The sequence below is a fragment of the Moschus berezovskii genome, chromosome 17 (genome assembly GCF_049115385.1).
Source record: "Moschus berezovskii isolate FMDL1 chromosome 17, NW_MosBer_1.0, whole genome shotgun sequence".
NCBI classification, from domain to species: domain Eukaryota; kingdom Metazoa; phylum Chordata; class Mammalia; order Artiodactyla; family Moschidae; genus Moschus; species Moschus berezovskii.
In genome coordinates, this window is record NC_142476.1 from 36,676,297 (window position 1) to 36,697,828 (window position 21,532).

The 21,532-nt window shown below is 38.9% G+C and overlaps 1 protein-coding gene across 1 annotated transcript in view; it reads right to left on the reverse strand.

Annotated features, from left to right (window-relative positions):
* Positions 1–21,532, reverse strand: part of RABGAP1L (RAB GTPase activating protein 1 like) — a 729,399-nt gene that overhangs the window by 600,467 nt on the left and 107,400 nt on the right. Inside the window, exon 7 of the mRNA XM_055419205.2 lies at positions 21,296–21,406. Within this exon, the coding sequence (XP_055275180.1) occupies positions 21,296–21,406 (111 nt within the window). The remainder of the gene's footprint in view (positions 1–21,295; positions 21,407–21,532) is intronic.

Genomic DNA, 21,532 nt, shown 5'->3' on the forward strand with positions numbered 1-21,532 from the left:
CAGAAATGAAGGAGACAAATGCACCCCAATGTTCACTGCAGCACTATTCACAATAGCTAGGACACGGAAGTAACCTAAATGTCCATCAGCAGACAAGTGGATAAAGAAGTTGTGGTACAAATGCACAATGGAATATTCCGCAGCTATAAAAAGGCATCCATTTGAGTCAGTTCTAATGAGGTGGATGAAACTGGTGCCTATTATACAGAGCAAAGTGAATCAGAAAGAGAAAGACAAATACTGTATATTAATGCATGTATATGAAATGGTTTTTTCCAGTAGTCATGTGTGGATGTGAGAGTTGGACTATAAAGAAAGCTTAGCACAAAAGAATTGATGCTTTTGTAACGGTGGTGTTGAAGAAGGCTCTTGAGAGCCCCTTTGACTGCAAAGAGATCCAACTAGTCCATCCTAAAGGAAATTAGTCCTGAATATTCATTGGAAGGACTGATGCTGAATTTGAAACTCCAATTCTCTGGCCACCTGATGCAAAGAATTGAGTCACTGGAAAAGACCCTGATGCTGATAAAGACTGAAGGCAGGAGGAGAAGGGGAAAACAGAGGATGAGATGGTTGGATGGCATCACTGACTCAATGGAAATGAAGTCTGAGCAAGCTCAGGGAGTTGGAGACACACAGGGAAGCCTGGCGTGCTGCAGTCCAGGGTCACAAAGAATCAGACACGACTAAGCAACTGAACTGAACTGACGGAATTTAGAAAGACAGTAACAACAATCCTACAGGCGGGGCAGCAAAGGAGACACATATGTAAAGAACAGACTTTTATACTCAGTGGGAGAAGGCAAGGGTGGGATGATTTGAGAGAATAGCATTGAAACATGTACATTACCATATGTAAAACAGATGATTAGTGCAAGTATGACGAATGAAGCAGGGCACCCAAAGCTGGTGCTCTGGGACAACCCAGAGGGATGGGGTGGGGAGGGAGGAGGAAGGAGAGTTCAGATTGGGGGACACATGTATCTCTGTAGGCAATTCATGTTTATGTATGACAAAAACCATCACAATATTGTAAAGCAATTATCCTCCAATTAAAATTAATTAATTAATTTAAAACAATTTAGTTTCTCCAACTAAAAAGTCAGGTCAATGAGGACGAAACGTGTGTCACATTCTCTACATATTTTGCTTCAGCCTGCATCTCTCATGGGTGTTTTACATATGATTTTTCCTATTATAGGATTTGGGGTTGGTTTATTTATTTTTTTTTTTTACTTGGTTGCGACGGATCTTATTTGTGGCATGTGGGATCTAGTTCCTTGATGAGGAACAAACCCAGGCCCCTGCATTGGAAGCAGAGAGTCTTACTCACTGGACCACCAAGGAAGTCCCAATTATAGTGTCTTTAAGTTACAAAGGGCTTTCCTTGTAGCTCAGCTGGTAAAGAATCTGCCTCCAATGTGGGAGACCTCAGTTCAATCCCTGGGTTGGGAAGATCCCCTGGAGAGGGGAAAGGCTACCTACTCCAGTATTCTGGCCTGGATAATTCCATGGACTGTATAGTCTATGGGGTCGCAAAGAGTTGGACACGACTGAGCAACCTTCACTTTCATTTAAGTTACAAAACTATCATACAGTCACTATAAAAAGCTAAAGAATACCCAAGTGTGTAGGGAATCTCTCCTTCGTCTCTAATCTCAGCCCCCTCAGGAACCAATACTAAGAGTTTAGCAAGTACCGTCCCTACTTTTCTTTTGCTTGTTTTAAAAATTAAAGTTTTATACTGTTTGCCAGGCTTCCCTGATAGCTCAGTTGGTAAAGAATCCTCCTGCAATGCAGGAGACCCCCGTTCAATTCCTGTGTCAGGAAGAGCCCCTGGAGAAGGGACAGGATAACCACTCCAGTATCCTTGGGCTTCCCTTGTGGCTCAGCTGGTAATGAATCCACCTGCAACATGGGAGACCTGAGTTCTATCCCTGGGTTGGGAAGATCCCCTGGATAAAGAAAAGATACCCACTCCAGTATTCTCTCCAGAAGAAGTCCATAGACTGTATAGTCCATGGGGTCTCAAAGAGTCCGACACAACTAAGCAACTTCCACTTCACTGTCTGTCAACACGAAATGACAATAGTGTGACCTTAGTGAAAGCACCTATCCCCTTGGGCCTCTGCTTCCTCTTCTACAAAATAGGAGGTACAACACATGAACTCTAAGGATTCTTTCAGCATTGAAACTGCATAATTGTTTTCTATCAAGCTGTAATAGTCATTTCCAAAATTATATTTCATTAAAGCACAACAGGTTTCCTATGGAGACAAGCTGGGTCTATTAGGAATAACATCTCAGTAATTAGATATTATTAGTACCACAAACACCTAATGTGAATATTAAGTGCTTCACTAGGGAATTCAAAGCATTCAACCTTCCCTAAACTCTATAAATAATGTTTTAAGCAAACTGCTATTACACCTATTTTTCTCGAGGAGCTCACAATCTAGTATGGGAGGAAAATAACAGACAATTACAACCTGTATGGTAAGTTCTATGATAGCTATTAGTACAGAAGGTTCAGAAAGCACAGAGAAGGCACATCCAACATTATTTACTGACCCAAAATTTGAAATCAAACCTGCTGAGAATAAGATAATGGTGTTATCATCTTAATAATTACCATATTATAGCAGCTGTTTATTGAATGCTTTCAGACATTTACTATATTGTTGCATCTACATTTTAAAACGATCTCCATAAGACAAATGATAAAATTGGTTTCCAGAAAGCAGAAGTGATTTGTTCAAACCACACAGCTATTAGGCCATGACTCTGACTCCAAAACTGCATAGTCACTTAACATTATAATTTGTCACTTTCTGGCCTATCAGTCATTGCTGCTGTTCAGCTGCTAAGTCATGACCAATTATTTGCAGTCCCATGGACTGCAGCTTGCCAGGCTCTTCTGTCCTTCACGATCTCCTGGGGTTTGCTGAAATACATGTCCATTGAGTACAGGATGGTATCTAACCATTTCATCCTCTGCTGTCCCCTCCACTTTTGCCTATCAGAAAAAAATTATAAATTCCTGGTGTGATCCTGGGCAAGTCACACACTTCAAAGCCTCACTTTCCACATTTCTGAAACACAAATATACCTGCTTGCTGGTTCACTATGCTAACACACAATTAAAATGAAAAAAACTCACAGGGAAAGGACACTGCAAACTCTAGAGTAGTTGCCATACATTATATGGAACAATGGACTGGTTCAAAATTGGGAAAGGGGTATGTGATGGCTATATATGGTGAACCTGCTTATTTAACTTATATGCATATTACAACATGCAAATACCGGGCTCAATGAATCACAAGCTGGAATCAAGATTGCCAGGTTCAGTTCAGTTCAGTTCAGATGCTCAGTTGTGTTTGACTCTTTGTGACGCCATGGACTGCAGCACGCCATGCTTCCCTGTCCATCACCAACTCTCGGAGCTTGCTCAAATTCATGTCCATTGAGTCAATGATGCCATCCAACCATCTCATCTTCTGTCGACTTCTTCTCCTCCCACCTTCAATCTTTTCTAGCATCATGGTCTTTTCCAGTGAGTCCGTTCTTCACATCAGGTGGTCAAAGTACTGGAGTTTCAACTTCAACATCAGTCCTTGCAATGAATATTCATGACTGATTTCCTTTAGGTTGGATCTCCTTGCAGTCCAAGGGACTCTCAAAAGTCTTCTCCAACACCACAGTTCAAAAGCATCAATTCTTCAGTGCTCAGCTTTCTTTATGGTCCAGCTCTAACATCCATACATGACTACTGGAAAAAACATAGCACTGACTAGATGGACCTTTGTTGGCAAAGCAATGTCTCTGCTTTTAAATATGCTTTCTAGGTTGTTCATAGCTTTTTTCCAAGGAGTAAGCGTCTTTTAATTTTATGGCTGCAGTCACCATCTGCAGTGATTTTGGAGCCCCCCAAAATAAAATTCTGTCACTGTTTCCATTGTTTCCCCATCCATTTGCCATGAAGTGATGGGACCGGATGCCATGATCTTAGTTTTCTGAATGTTGAGTTTTAAGCCAACTTTTTCACTCTCCTCTTTCACTTTCATCAAGAGGTTCCTTAATTCCTCTTCACTTTATGCCATAACGGTGGTGTCATCTTCGTATCTGAGGTTATTAATATTTCTCCTGGCAATCGTGATTCCAGATTGTGCTTCATCCATCTCGGTATTTAGCATGTACTCTGTGACAGAGAATGAGATGGCTGGATGGCATCACTGATTTGATGGACATGAGTTTGAGTAAACTCCGGGAGTTGGTGATGGACAGGGAGGCCTGGCGTGCTGTGATTCATGGGGTCGCAAAGAGTCAGACACGACTGAGCGACTGAACTGAACTGAACTCTGCATATAACTTAAATAAGCAGGGTGACAATACACAGCCTCGACATACTCCTTTTCCTATTTGGAACCAGTCTGTTGTTCCATGTACAGTTCTGACTGTTGCTTCCTGACATGCATACAGGTTTCTCAAGAGGCAGGTCAGGTGGTCGGGTATTCCCATCTCTTTCAGAATTTTCCACAGTTTATTGTGATCCACACAGTCAAGGGCTTTGGCATAGTCAATAAAGCAGAAGTAGATGTTTTTCTGGAACTCTCTTGCTTTCTCAATGATCCAGCGGATGTTGGCAACTTGATCTCTGTTTCCTCTGCCTTTTCTAAATCCAGCTTGAATATCTGGAAGTTCACGGTTCACATACTGTTGAAATCTGGCTTAGAGAATTTTCAGCATGACTTTACCAGTGTGTGAGATGAGTGCAACTGTGCGGTAGTTTGAGCATTCTTTGGCATTGCCTTTCTTTGGGATGGAATGAAAAGTGACCTTTTCCACTCCTGTGGCCACTGTTGAGTTTTCCAATTTTCCTGGCATCTAGAGTACAGCATTTTCAAAGCATCATCTTTTAGGATTTGAAATAGCTCAACTGGAATTCCACTAGCTTTGTTCATAGTGAAGCTTCCTAAGGCCCACTTGACTTCACATTCCAAGATGTCTGGCTCTAGGTGAGTGATCACACTTATCTGGGTCATGAAGGCGTTTTTTTGTATAGCTCTTCTGTGTATCCTTGCCACTTTTTCTTAATATCTTCTGCTTCTGTTAAGTCCATACCATTTCTGTAGATTGCCAGGAGAAATATCAATAATCTCCAATATGCAGATGACACCACCATTATGGCAGAAAGGAGGAATTAAACAGCCTCTTGATGAAGGTGAAAGAGGAGAGTGGAAAACCTGGCTTGAAAATCAACATTCAAAAAACATTGAAAATCAACATTCAAAAAACAAAGATAATAGCATCCAGTCCCATCACTTCACAGCAAACAGATGGGGAAACAATGAAAACAGTCACAGACTTTATTTCTGTGGGCTCCAAAATCACTGTGGAAGGTGACTACAGCCATGAAATTAAAAGACACTTGTTCCTTGGAAGAAAAGCAATGACAAACCTAGACAGAGTATTAAAAAGCAGTGACACCACTTTGCCTACAAAGGTCCTGAGAGTCAAAGCTATGGTTTTTCCATTTTTGGATGTGAAAGCTGGACAATAAAAAAAGCTGAGCATCAAAGAATTGATGCTTTTGAACTGTGGTGTTGGAGAAGACTCTTGAGAATCTTGGACAGCAAAGAGATCAAACCAGTCAGTCCTAAAGGAAATCGACCCTGAATATTCATTGGAAGTGTTGAAGCTGAAGATCCAATACTTTGGCTACCTGATGCGAAGAGCTGACCCATTGGAAAAGATCCTGACTGTGGGAAAGATTGAAGGCAGGAGGAGAAGGGGATGAAAGAGGATGAGATGTTTGGATGGCATTGCAAACTCAATGGACATGAGTTTGAGCAAGCTCCAGGCAATGGTGAAGGACAGGGAAGCCTTGTATGCTGCAGTCCATGGTGTCCCAGAGTCAGCCACAACTGAGTGACTGAACAATAACTGCCAGTATTATTAAGAAGTCAAGTTTGACCTTCCACACTGCCCAGCGAGTCTTTTACTCAAAACAGGGCTTGAAACAGCGTTTAATACCAAGTTAGCATCTATATGGGCTTCCATGGTGGCTCAGTGGTAAGGAATCTGTCTGTCAATGCAGGAGACCTGAGTTCAATCCCTGAGTAGGGAAGATCCCCTGGAGAATGAAATGGCAACTCACTCCAGTATTTATGCCTGGGAAATCCCATGGACAGAAGGAGCCTCGTAAACTACAGTCACAAACCAGTATGTGACTAAACCAACCAACCAAAGCATCCATACAAACACCAAAGACTCTGCATATCTTGTATGGCTTTAGGCTTAATTGATGGAGAAAGGGAGGGGTGGGGGGGAGGATTATATGTTAATATCCTGCAATAGGAAACTTTTTTCTTTTACTTTAGTCCATAAAAATCATAATTCTATATATCTCCATGAGACCATGGATAAAAAGAAAGGAGGGAAAGAAAAGGAAAAGAGGCAAGGAACTGATCAGTATCAGTTAAAGAACACTATATCTTACTAGACTAAACTTGTGCTATTAAAAATGAGAAAGTGACAGTATGACAGAGAGAATAAACAGAACTACAAAAAAAAAAAAAAGAAAAGCTGTAATTCAATCATAATTTTTAGAATACACAAAAACTCTAAAAACTAATTTCACAAAATTGGAATCCTAGCCACCTTATAGAAGTTAAAGCAAAAAAGATAGTTGGAAAAGTCTTCTATATAAGAACTGCTGGAATTATTTTTTCCCTTATCAAAGTTATCAGGTAGAGAAAGATATACAGGCATTCCTCACTATACACAGCAGTGTGAAACCATAAAAATAACCATACAAGCTGAAACTGCATTGTGATCTTATAAACAATGGGAAACATTATGATTGTCCTGTGATCTGTAAATATTTATCAAAACTTTAAAAACTCTGGTCAGTTACAAATATATAGGGAAATTTTTAAAAAGATAAAACTATTATGTAGTACTTTATATTTTAAAGCACTTAGAAATAGAAGCAACCTAGATGTCCATCAATAGATGAATGGATAAAGAAGTTGTGGTACATATACAAAATGGAATATTACTCACTCATAAAAAGGAACACATTTGAGTCAGTTCTAATGAGGTTAATGAACCTAGAGCCTATTATACAGAGTGAAGTAAGTCAGAAAGAGAGTGATAAATATCATAAACTATCATTGGAAGGACTGATGCTAAAGCTGAAACTGCAATACTTTGGCCACCTCATGCAACGAGCTGACTCACTGGAAAAGACTCTGATGCTGGGAGGGATTGGGGGCAGGAGAAGAGGAAGACAGAGAATGAGATGGCTGGATGGCATCACCGACTCGATGGACATGAGTTTGAGTGAACTCCGGGAGTTGGTGATGGACAGGGAGGCCTGGCGTGCTGTGATTCATGGGGTCACAAAGAGTCGGACACGACTGAGCAACTGAACTGAACTGAACTGAACACATTATACAGAATCTAGAAAGATGGAACCAAAGAAATTATTTGCAGAGCAGTGATGGAGGCACAAACATAGAGAACAGAATTATGGACACAGGGAGAGAGGAAAGGGTGCGATGTATGGAGAGAGTAACATGGAAACTCACATTCAGTTCAGTTCAGTTCAGTTGCTCAGTCGTGTCCGACTCTTTGCGACCCCATGAATCACAGCACGCCAGGCCTCCCTGTCCATCACCAACTCCCAGAGTTCACTCAAACTCATGTCCATCGAGTCGGTGATGCCATCCAGCCATCTCATTCTCTGTCGTCCCCTTCTCCTCCCACCCCCCAATCCCTCCCAGCATCAGAGTCTTTTCCAGTGAGTAAGCTCGTCGCATGAGATGGCCAAAGTATTGGAGTTTCAGCTTCAACATCAGTCCTTCCAATCAACACCCAGGACTGATCTCCTTTAGAATGGACTGGTTGGATCTCCTTGCAGTCCAAGGGACTCTCAAGAGTCTTCTCCAACATGACAGTTCAAAAGCATCAATTCTTTGGCAATCAGCTTTCTTCACAGTCCAACTCTCACATCCATACATGACCACTGGAAAAACCATAGCCTTGACTAGACAGACCTTTGTTGGCAAAGTAACGTCTCTGCTTTTTAATATACTATCTAGGTTGGTCATAAATTTCCTTCCAAGAAATATTGAAAAAAAAAACTGAAATGTTTTATTTCTTTGGAAATGTTATTAAGAATAGTTTAAACAGTGTTTACATGGAAAAGACCCTGATGCTGGGAAAGACTGAAGGCAAAAGGAGAAGGTGGTGGCAAAGGATGAGATGGTTGGATAGCGTCACTGACTCAATGGACATGAACGTGGGCAAACTCTGAAGATGGTGAGGGGCAGGGAGGCCTGGCATGCTGCAGTCCATGACAGACACAACAACAAAACAGTGTTTGCTTTCTTGTCATGTGATAAACAATACAGAATAAGCATTTTTTTTCCTATGCCTTGGCAAACTGTCATACTCCTTTCTAACTTTGAATGAGCTTCCAGGATTTTATCCCTTCCACTTTTACATCTCTAAGAGTTCCTTTAACATGAAGTTTTTGCTGGTTTGACTTCCCAGGACATTCATCCTTTTCTTCAAACCACTTGCCTTACTTATATTGATAAGTTCATTTTCACTGAGCTCTGGCTATATACCTAGTGTAAACCTAGGTATACATTCCCACAGTCAGCTCTTTCTTCTATAACTCCATTTATGCCCTAGTCAAATCCTGCCAAGTTATTTGTACGGTGTAGTGAACATTTTGCCACACTACACAAATACGACTCACTGTTTCTTCCTGTCAGGATGCGTGAATGTTTTCAATTGTATGCCTTCATGTCATATCTCTTCCAAAACTCAGCTAAAGAAATTGTATGATCTCCAGTTTCTTATAATTACCATTTATTTCAGTGTTGCAACTAACTGCAAAACTGTGGCATGAAGACTAGCAAAACCTGGATTTTATTTTTTACCGCAGTCTTCAATCCAGCATAAAAATAAACCCTCCATTTCAATCATAAGAAGCTTTCTATTCCCAGTGAAATTTAAACTAAAAAATGTTGAAATGCCTTAATCATGCTTTGTTATATGTCAGACTTTTTCAATACGCTTCATACTGTAGCTTCATGCAAAGCTAGGTCTCATCCTATCTTCATTTTGCTGTCATCATTTTCTTTTTTTTTTTAATTTTTTATTGAAGTATAGTTGATTTACTGAAGTCACCATTTTCAAATCTTCTAAGATAACATGCAATTTCATTTTCAGTATTATCACTTTTCATTGGTTTTATGCATTCACCTTTGTTGGCTACTTCTTTCAATTATTCACTATTGTAAAATGTTACATGGGTTTATCACTGAGACACCAAGGAGGCAAAACAACACACTTTGCTGTCTGTGAGTGAACTAGATAACACATACACTATAACCAATCATCAACATACTTTGAAAGAAGTGATGTGAACAGTCACTGGATAAGCATTTATGTAGTGACTGTGAACTGAAGAGCTAACAGCAAAGCCTACGTTATATGCAATGACTCAATTAATACACCATGGTTAACAAAAATTTGAACCATGTGGCTGGGGGACTGGTATTCTTTAACTAAACCAAGGTAACACAAATCCATTCATATCATATCTGCAGAACAAAGACTGCATGCATATACATGTAGGTTCCAAATAAATACAGCCAACATTCTGCCTTCTCACAGGGGTAGTTTATGCTGATTCTGCAGGCTATTCTGATTTCCAGTTATCACTCACAAAGCACCAGCAGTCTCAGAAAAAAGCATGACTGTGGTAGTACTATTAGTACCAAAAATACTAATAGTACTGGTATTAGCAGTAGAGCAAGCATTTGTTTGTTTCAGGGACTATTTCAAATACTTAGCAAGTATAACCTAATTTCCTTCCAACATTCTTAAGAGGTATCATTCACAATTTACAAACTAGAAACTGAAGCACAGAGAATTTAAATAATTTGATCAAGTCACTGTAGAGCAGGGTTTCAAACCCAGATGAGGGGATTCCATAGATGTGAACCTTAAAAATCTTGCTTCCTTCAGTGCCTTCAATAATAGAAAGAATAAGTTTCATCATTAGGAATATACTCATCAGCAAGAGAGATTTAAAAGTTGGTTATTTTTTTATTTTCATTCATCAGGTAGGAAATTTTATTTCTTCCCCAAAGATTTTTAGAACATTAAGACTAATTACGATTGAAAAAAAAAAATTTAATAGATGCTTAGGATTGTCTTAAATCTGCTACCAATGCAGAGAATTTAAACTATAGGAAAGTTATAAAAGAATAGATAGTATCTTTAGATCCATTACTGAAAAAAGTATCAGTCAGTAACCTTCAAGAAAATACAACAACCTCCACACCATCCTTGGTGTGGAGACGGGAATACAAGACCACCTGACCTGCCTCTTGAGAAACCTGTATGCAGGTCAGGAAGCAACAGTTAGAACTGGACATGGAACAACAGACTGGTTCCAAATAGGAAAAGGAGTACGTCAAGGCTGTATATTGTCACCTTGCTTATTTAACTGATATGCAGAGTTCATCATGAGAAACGCTGGGCTGGAGGAAGCACAAGCTGGAATCAAGATTGCCGGGAGAAATATCAATAACCTCAGATATGCAGATGACACCATCCTTATGGCAGAAAGTGAAGAACTAAAGAGCCTCTTGATGAAAGTGAAAGAGGAGAGTGAAAAAGTTGGCTTAAAGCTCAACATTCAGAAAACTAAGACCATGGCATCCAGTCCCATCACTTCATGACAGATAGATGGGGAAACAGTGGAAACAGTGGCTGGCTTTATTTTTCTGGGCTCCAAAATCACTGCAGATGGTGATGGCAGCCATAAAATTAAAAGACGCTTACTCCTTGAAAGGAAAGTTATGACCAACCTAGACAGCATATTCAAAAGCACAGACGTTACTTTGCCAACAAAGGTCTGTCTAGTCAAGGCTATGCTTTTTCCAGTGGTCATGTATGGATGTGAAAGTTGGACTATAAAGAAACCTGAGCACTGAAAAACTGATGCTTTTCCACTGTGGTATTGGAGAAGACTCTTGAGAGTCCCTAAGACTGCAAGGAGATCCAACCAGTCCATCCTAAAGGAGATCAGTTCTGAGTGTTCATTGGAAGGACTGATATTGAAGCTGAAACTCCAATACTTTGGCCACCTGATACAAAGAGCTGACTCATTTGAAAAGACCCTGATGCTGGGAAGGATTGAAGGAAGGAGGAGAAGGGGTCAAAAGAGGATAAAATGGTTGGATGGCATCATCAACTCAATGGACATGAGTCTGGGTAGGCTCTGGGAGTTGGTGATGGACAGGGAGGCCTGGCGTGCTGTGGTTCATCGGGTCACAGAGTCAAACACGACTGAGCAGCTGAACTGAATTGAAAAAGGATGACTTAACTTAGTAAAATGTTTTAAAAACAGACAAAAATGAAGCCTGGCGGGCTACAGTCCATGGGGTCGCAAAAGAATTGGACACAACTGATCGACTAAACATGGCATCTATTTCCTAGGTAAACCATATAGCATACTATTATTACTTTGTCTTTTCCAGTGCATTTTGTTTTCCCTGGAGCAAAATGATTTTAAAGTGTTTTTATATTGGCTTAGTTTTTCTATGTACTTAACAGTAATTCAAATTCAAACACTTTCTTAATTATGTAAATCTCTTTTACAAATGTTCTGGTACTGTGGGTGTTGCATTAAATTTGTCTTCTTGAGGAAATCACTCCTGAAGACTGCTCTAAAAATGTGGGTTCACTGTTCTTTTGGCCTGGGTCCCCACTGCTGTCACCCTCAGGACTCCTTTTGATTCTGTCTTGTGTTGGATATTCTGAATCCTAGACCCCATGTATGTATTTATTTAATTCAAAACCTCATTTTTTGGTAGAGGACATTCTTCAGTGGTTTCCCAATAAAAGGAGTTTGGGAGATGAAAAAAAAAGACTATCTAAAATAAACATTTCCCCCCCAGAAATGTATCAGGAACTTTATCTACCAGACTGGTTAATTTCATTAGATACCAGTTCAATTAGTTACTGCTAGTATAAGTCCAAATAGGGGAGAGAGGACAAAAATAATATTGAACAGGGAAATCTTATTAATAAAAAAAAATTATTGTATATAATATAGAGGGTGACTACAAAGAGAATTTTTAAAACTATCCTAAGGCTGAGGAAGAGAAACCCAAAGAAGAGCAAACCAAGAAAGAAGATCTTCTCCCTAAAGCTGGCAGTCTGATCTCACTGTAGAAGGTACGACTGTAGACCAATGGATGACGAAGAAGCTTTCTGGACTGCCCTGGCAAAGCAGGACCACAAGAAAACAGGAACCATCCTCTAGGGTGCAAGCAGCCAATGTCAGTAGGCAGGTAAACAAAGAAAAATCAGGACTCCTGGAGGCAGCTCAGAGGCAAAGCCTGTGTCTGTTTCTGGAAGACCACAGGAAGATCTCACTGAGCCAGGACCTGGACCATCAGTTCACAGACGGAATGCTCAAACTGTGTGCATAGCTGGAACACAACACCACTGAATGTACCAGAATCTTGTAGCAAGAGCAGGGAGCAATCACAACACATCAGAACCAAGAACATGGTCCCTTCTTCAGAGTATCTTGGCAGCACCCTCCACTGGCACAATTTAATATTGTGTGTGTTCAGTGGCTCAGTTATATCCAACTATTTATTTATGACCCCATGGACTGTAGCCCACCAGGCATCTCTGTCCATGGGATTATCCCTGCCAGGATACTGGAGTGGATTGCCATTTCCCTCCTCCAGGAATTTAATACTGCACTTGCTGCAAAGAATAAATGCATAAAATTGGACTAATGAAGATCAAGTGAAGAAGTGACAGTTGCTCAGTTGTGGCCAACTCTTTGCGAGTCCATGGACTATAGCTTGCCAGGCTCCTCTGTCTGTGGAATTCTCTAGGCCAGAATACTGGAGTGAGTAGCTGTTCCCTTCCAGATCAAGTATGAGGGTAGAATTGGAATGTGAACTGAGAACTTTCAGATGTACAAGCTGGACTTAAAAAAGGCAGAGGAACCAGAGATCAAATTGCCAACACATGCTGGATCACAGAAAAAGCGAGGGAATTAAAAAAAAAAAATCTACTTCTGCTTCATTGACTACGCTAAAGTGTTTAACTGTGTGGATCACAACAAACTGGAAAATTCTTAAAGAGATAGGAATACCAGGCCACCTTACCTGCCTTCTGAGAAACCTCTATGAAGTTCAAGAAACAACAGTTAGAACTGGACAGGGAACAACAGGCTAGTTCAAAATTGGTTAAGGAGTATGCCAAGGTTGTATATTGTCACTCTACTTATTTAACTGATATGTAAAGTACATCATACAAAATGCTGGACTGGATGACTCACAAGATGGAATCAAGATTGTTGGGAAAAAGATCAACAACCTCAGATATGCAGATGATACCACTTCAATGGCAGAAAGTGAAGAGAAACTAAAGAGACTCTTGATGAAGGTAAAGGAATGAAGCTAAAAGAAGAGAGTGAAAAGCTGGCTTAAAACTCAACATTTAAAAAACGAAAATAATGACATCTGGTCCTATCACTTCATGGCAAGTGGAAATTGTCAGATTTCATTTTCTTGGGCTCCAAAATCAATGTGGACGGTGACTGCAGCCACGAAATTAAAAGATGCTTACTTCTAGGCAGAATAACTATGACAAAACTAGACAGTATATTAAAAACTAGAGACATCACTTTGTCAAGAAAGGTCCGTGTAGTCAGAGCTATGGTTTTTCCAGTAGTCACGTACGAATGTGAGAGTTGGACCATAAAGAAGGCTGAGGGCCAAAGAATTGATGCTATCGAACTGTGGTGTTGGAGAAGACTCTTGAAGTCCCTTGGACAGCAAGGAGATCAAATCAGTCAACCCTAAAGGAAATCAACCCTGAATATTCATTGGAAAGACCGATACTGAAGCTGAAACTCGAATACTTTGGCCACCTGATGTGAACAGCAGACTCATTAGAAAAGACCCTGATGCTGGGAAGGATTGAGAGCAAGAGGAAAAGGGGGTGACAGAGGATGAGATGGTTGGATGGCATCACTGACTCAATGGACATGAGTTTGAGCAAACTCCAGGAGATAGTGAAGGACAGGGAAGCCTGGCGTGCAGTTCATGGGGTGCAAAGAGTCAGACATGACTTAGTGACTGAAGGCAGATTACAGTTAAAATACACCATCTCTTCTAATTCCTTAATAGCCAGGTTATGAGCTAAAATTTCTTTTCCTAATGTAAATCAAGAACGTAAATTGGTACGGATCCACTCAAGATAAATCTTGGTACAGATACACTCAACAATAAAAGTGGATCTTGGTACAGACAATATGCAAAACAAAATGAAGGTGGCTCAAAAAGTTAAAACTAGATCTACTATATGATTCAGCAATCCCACTTCTGGGTATATATCCAAAGGAAATGAAAACAGGATATTAAACAGATAAATGCACTCTTGTGTTTACTGCAGCATTGTTCACAATAGCCATGATATGGAAACAACCTAGCCCAGAAACAGATAGATACATAAAGAGGATATGGCATATGGGCTTCCCTGATGGCTCAGAGATACAGAATCCACCTCCCAATGCAGGAGACTCAGATTCAATCCCAGGTCTGGGAAGATCCCACGTGACATGGAGCAACTAAGCCCAGACACAACTACTGAGCCTGTGCTATAGAGCCCAGAAGTTGCAGCTACAGAGCCATGATCACAACTACGCAAGTCCACACGACCTAGAGCCCAACGAGAAGCCACTGCAATGAAAAGCCTGCACAACACAACTACAGAGTAGCTCCCGCTTGCTCGAGCTACAGAAAAGACTGCATGGCAATGAAGATCCAGCACAGCCAAAAATAATCCAATAAATAAAATTAATTTTTTTTAAAGAAAGGGTTACAATGGAATATTATTCAACTATGAGAAAGAAGGAAATCTCACCATTTGCAACAATAAAAGTGGATCTTGAGGACATTATGCTAGTGAGATAAGCCAGATAGAGACAGACAAAACAGCACGAATATCACTTATATGAAGAATCTAAAAAAGTCAAACTCGTAAAAACAGAGAATAAACTGGTGGTTCCTGGGGAGTGGGGGTATAGGAGAGATGTTGTTTCAGAGTACAAACGTGTAACCAGAGGTAAATAAGACTTGAAGATCTAACACACAGTATAGTTAATATAGACAACACTGTTAAGAGACTAGATCTTTATCACTCCAATCACAAAGAAATAACTGATAATCATGTGATGTGACAGAGGGACTAATGCTAAAACTGCAATCACATTACAATATATAAACATCAAATCAACACATTGTATACCTTAAGTTTACACAATGTTATATGGCAAATATATTTCAATTTTCAAAAAAATTACTGCATTTGAACAATCTGGAACTCTTCTCTGCTAGGACCTGGTAGCCTCTTTGTCCACAACTATCTTGATCAGTCACCTTAAGTTAAAAGGCTAAGTAAAGGTCTTCTGCCACTGGAAAAACAAGAAATTTTTATTCTATATAATTTACAAAAGTATTCAAAAAGAGCTCCAGCAGAGATCTATACACTGTACCAATGTCAATTTTCTAGTTTGTGTATTGTACTGTAGTTACGTCAACTTCTCATTATATAGTTTTTGCCTTAAGCCAGCAAGCACAAATTAAACCTGAAACAATTTATTATCAAAACAGGCACATCTCTGAATCACTCTACAAATGATCAAACTGCCATCTAGCAGTGATGTGTTTTATATCATATATATATATATATATATATATATAAATGTATATGTAATGATTGTACTCTCCCAAATTAGGATCAGATACAAGTAAACCCGTGGTAATTTTTTCTTCCTAGCAGTAATGGCCTATGTTACTCAGTACAAATGAAGTGGCATACTTACAACAAATCTAGTCATTACACTTTGCTTGCTATATCAATACTTCATTCTGACTCATACATCAAGCATCAGGGCAGATCCCTGGGAACAAAGTGATCTGACAGACATAAAACCACGAAGCCAAAATCTCTCCCCAACTAACCTTCCACAAAGTCTGAAATTACCATCATTACAACTCCACTTCTTGTTATTGAACTGAGAAGAGGCCAGTTTTCCAAACGTGTATGGTATTACTTTCCCTGAATCATTTTATTACAAATTAAGAAGTAATACTTAGCAAAAATCAACTAGTCAGAAAACAAATACAACAAAAGCTGAAATTTTTCCCACTCACTTTTTGGCTATCGAGCATAACCAACGGAGAAGGAAATGGCAACCCACTCCAGTATTTTTGCCTAGAGAATCCCGCGGACAGAAGAGCCTGGTGGGCTGCTGTCCATGGGGTCGCACAGAGTCAGACACAACTGAAGTGACTTGGCATGTATGCATGCATTGGAGAAGGAAATGGCAACCCACTCCAGTGTTCTTGCCTGGAGAATCCCAGGGATGGGGGAGCCTGGTGGGCTTCCATCTATGGGGTCACACAGAGTCGGACACGACTGAAGTGACTTAGCAGCAGCAGCAGCAGCTTTCACCCCTCAGCTGTTATTGCTGGTCTTCTCCTAAAAAAATCAATCAGCTTTTCTCCCAGGGCAAGGTGTCCCCAGGTATGAAATCACTGAGCAATCACTTGAATGCCCCAGGTATACTCTCCCTTTCAAATTCCACTGGAAATATACCAAAGAATACCAATCCATTTATTTTCTAACTGGTTTAATTTTAAATTTAGCATATAAACAAAATTTAATTGGGTACAGTCTTTAAAAGTATATACTTGGATGTTAAATGTCTTGGCTTAAACCCTGGCTCTATTAGTTTCTGGCCAACTGACCGAGTTATTTAATTTCATTAAGTTTCTGTTTCATCTTCTGAAAAAAAAATAGGGTAATAATTATAATATCTTTCTCACATGTTGTTATGACAATTAAATTTTACAATGGCCATTACAGTAAGTCCTGTTGCCTGTTAATATTTTTTTTTCTTATGTCCAGATCCTAAATAAAGTTTAATATGTAAAATCTAACATATGTGTTAGAAAAAAGGAAAAGAGTATTTGAAAAAAGGAAAAGAAAATGAACATAACAAATCTTCAAAACATGAGAATAGTTTTCACATATCCTCTAAACAAGTTAGGAGTCTATCAGGTACAACGTTCTATTACTCTCCACAAATTACAGTTAATTTAGTCAATGGTCTAACTTTATAAAATCTTTACATACTTTTTATTCACTTACTTAACAAATTTTTTAAAAATACCAGAGTAAGAAATTTATGTGGTAGTTGGTATTTCATTGTATGACCTTGAGAAAGCTATTTAACCTGTCTAGCCTCAGTTTCCCTAACTGTATAATGAAGACAATAGCATCTACACCTCATAGGCAGCATCTAGAACAGTGCTCAGCACAGAGAAAGTTCTAAGGAAGGACTAAGTAACTAAAAAGCACTGGTTCCTAGCACGGTGCTAGATACTGGAGATTCTGGGATAAATGACACAGTACTTGCCTACAAGTACTTGCTTTTGAACTGTGGTGTTGGAGAAGACTCTTGAGAGTCCCTGGGACTGCAAGGACATCCAACAAGTCCATCCTAAAGGAGATCAGTCCTGGGTGTTCATTGTTAAGGACTGATGTTGAAGCTGAAACTCCAATACTTTGGCCACCTGATGCAAAGAGCTGACTCATTTGAAAAGATCCTGATGCTGGGAAAGATTGAGGGCAGGAGGAGAAGGGGACAACAGAGGATGAGATGGTTGAATGGCATCACCGACTCAATGGACATGAGTTTGAGTGAACTCCCGGAGTTGGTGATGGACAGGGAGGCCTGGCATGGTACGGTTCACGGGGTCGTAGAGAGTCGGAAGCGACTGAGCGACTGAACTGAACTGAAGGAATCCTTGAACTTGAATTCACAGATAAATAAATTTTTCATAATAAAAAGTAACATTTTTAAAAACCAAAATATTGCAAATTAGCATCCAGAATAGGTGATGGATGCACTGGGGTTCAATATATTATTCTTTTACTTCTGTGTATGTTGTAAATTTCACATAATGAGAAGTTGTTTTTTAAAATGATAAATCACTTTCCATCTCAGAAGGTAAGCCAAAATTATGTGATCTGAAGTATTTACTTTAACACAGATGCCTTTATACTACAAATGAACTCTGGACATCAGTGCTTAAAATTCAGAGGTTAAGAATTCCCTTGACAAGACTGCCACCTACTGGATCACCTAAAATTCCACTATTCACAATTTGTGATTTAAACACAAATATAATCCAATAAAAAGGGTTTCTTTTTTTTTTTTTTTTAAAAAAAAAAAAAAAAGGGAAATTCAAGTATTTAAAAAACACCCCACGTCACAGGAAATTCTGTCTGCTGTGAAGAACAAAGTATTGTTTGGGCAAGTCCCATTAGCCAGAAGCATTCTCAGTCAAGTTTATTTTGGATGTTTAGAAGTCATCTGACAGAATGTGTGAAAAAAGAAGCAAGAAAACCAACAAATTTGGTAATTATTGCTTGAGTGTACGAACACATAGTTGCTAAGATATTATCATCTACATTAATTATGTTAAAGGCAATATATTAAGTAGTTATACATGGAATGAATTTTTTTTAACTATTCTACTGTTATACAAACGGGTACATCTGATTTAGGTAAAATTTCCAGTGAAAGCAATATATATGATTCAAAAAGTGCTTCATCTCAAACAACTTAGGCGGAAGTTGAGATACTATGCTCTGGAAAAATGCCTTAAAGTTACTCAACAAGTAGCTAAGTAATGATGAACACATTAATGTCAAAGATTATTGAGGAGAGCCTGAATTAAGCTGTCTTATGAATATGAGAATATGGGCAAAGCCAACATTTCTAAGCAATGATTATGTGCAATATATTTTAAATGTATGTATAAATGTTTAAGTTAACAATGAAAACATAAATAGGCATTCAATATTTCACCTATATTCACCAAGGTTTCAAGTTAATCCATCTTGGAGCTTCTCATTGGTAAAAGGAAGGACTGCTTTATATACAAGTATAGTACATGCCTCTATAGTAGAGGCAGAATATATCATTTAATCATAAAGCTTCAATATTTGTAACTACTATTTGTTTAAAGTTAAATTATTCAACACCTAACACTTCTTTGCCTGTGTTATTCATATACTACAAACTGGTTAATGCCCTTTATTATGCCAAAGAGAAAAGCCTTTTATTATACCAGAAGAGAAGTGCTCAGGGCATTTCTCAAGGACAAAGGGTTTGACTGGGTTCCTGGCAAATTCTGGGACAATTTGAGCACCTAGATAATTAAACACTACAGTGAATCATGAACTATTTCAGGAGAGAGGGAATTCAAGAGGCAATATCAAAAACAAACTAATAAATAGAAAAAAAGGGAGAGGTCTGGCTTACAGGAGAAATATCAAGGGCTGCCTAGAGAAAAGATGGAAAATTACCACTTTGCATTCATCATGATAAAGATTGGATCAGACAAGAATTATGAATGAAAGCTAAACCGAAAAGAAAATTTTGAATTGATGAGAAGCAAAACCAAAGAGGAAATTTTGATGAGAAGCAAGATATTTTCCTGGGTCTCCCAACAAACTGCTTACTAATTACAAAGGAAAAGGAGGGAGGGGAGGAATTACAGTGGAGAAATCAGACATCTTGGCTGGAAATCAAAAATTAACATCACCAGAAAGGGACAGATGGTTATCAAGAGCCTCCACAAGTGATACATTGTGAAGGAGAGAAATCATCTATGAAGCAATAAATTATCTGCATCTAATTATGAGGAAATATTAGATAAATCCAAATTGAGCAATGTCATATTAAAAAGAGGAAAAAGAGATGTATTCTTCAATAATGTCCATGTTTTAAGACAAAGACTCTGGAAATCTTTCAAAATTAAAGAAACCTAAAGACGTTTGGCAAGGAGATCCAAACAGTCCATTCTAAAGGAGATCAGTCCTGGGTGTTCATTGGAAGGACTGATGCTAAAGCTGAAACTCCAATACTTTGGCCACCTCATGCAAAGAGTTGACTCACTGGAAAAGACTCTGATGCTGGGAAGGATTGGGGGCAAGAGGAGAAGGGGACGACAGAGGATGAGATAGCTGGATGGCATCACCGAGTCAATGGACGTGAGTTTGAGTGAACTCCAGGAGTTGGTGATGGACAGGGAGGCCTGGCGTGCTGCGATTCATGGGGTTGCAAAGAGTCGGACATGACTGAGTGACTGAACTGAACTGAACTGAAAGACATATGGCAGCTAAACTCAGTATCTGACCCTAATGTGAATCCCAAACTTGATGGGGGGAAAGGACATTATTGGGTTCACTGGCAAAATTAGAGACAAATAGTAGATTAGATAAAAAGTACTGTATGGAAAATAAGTTTACTGAAGATGATACATGTAATGTGGTGACATAAGAGATAGCCCTACCCATAGTTTTCCTAGGAAAGACACACTTCCTAATGGAGTAGATAGGGGAAAAGCATTATGGTATATATAACTTACTCTTCAATTGTTCAGAAAAGCAATCATGTTTTTTGGTGTGTGTGTGTGTGTGTGTGTGTGTCTATGAGTGTGTGTAGGGAAGGAAAGATTGAGACACAGACTGAGAAAATGTTTGGAAAGCAAATGGGATAAAACGTTATTAGCAGGTGATTTTGAGTATACACGTATTCTCTGTACTAGTTCTACTGTTTTAACTCTTCCGTAAATTTGAAATTTCTTCCAAATAAAAAGCTTAAAACATTGCTGTATCTACTGCTAACAAAAATTAAACACAGAAATAAGTATAGAAATGCACGCACACCCATGTGTATGTATGTATGGGTGTGTTTATATATTTAAAACACAAATCTCTTAAGATTCTAAAATCTCAGTAAATAAATGGGCTTTTTAATAATCAAAAATGATTGAGAAGGGAAGATGCCTGTACTATATGTAAATAAGGAAGAGCAAGAAAAAGCCCAAATTGGATTGAAACAGTTACTACTGAAAAAATAAAGCCATTTCATGCTTATTTACCCCCATCAATTGAGATTTTCAATGAACCAGTTACATCTCACTTATTTAAGTGGGGAAAATATTATTATTCTCATTCTCATTTTTAAATGGAGAAACTGAAACATGGTGAAAAACCACAGTCACTGATACAGCAGAGATTCAACAGTATGTCTCCTGAAACAATAACAATGTCAATACAAGTTTTTGATAGTACGTAGGAGCAAGCTGCTTACCTTTCAATAGCTAATTCTTTGTTAGAAAGTTGCTGCACTGTAATCACAACCTTCTTCTCTATTCCTTGTTTTAATTTGAAATAAAATTTATCTCGATCCTTAGGCACAGGACTGAAAAATGCAAAAAAGAACAGAAACGATCAATAATTAAAAACAATAAAAAGGTCATCTATTTCAAGGTAAGAATGAAACAAGAGTAGTTAACAACCTTATTAAGATATATCAAACTTTCACCTT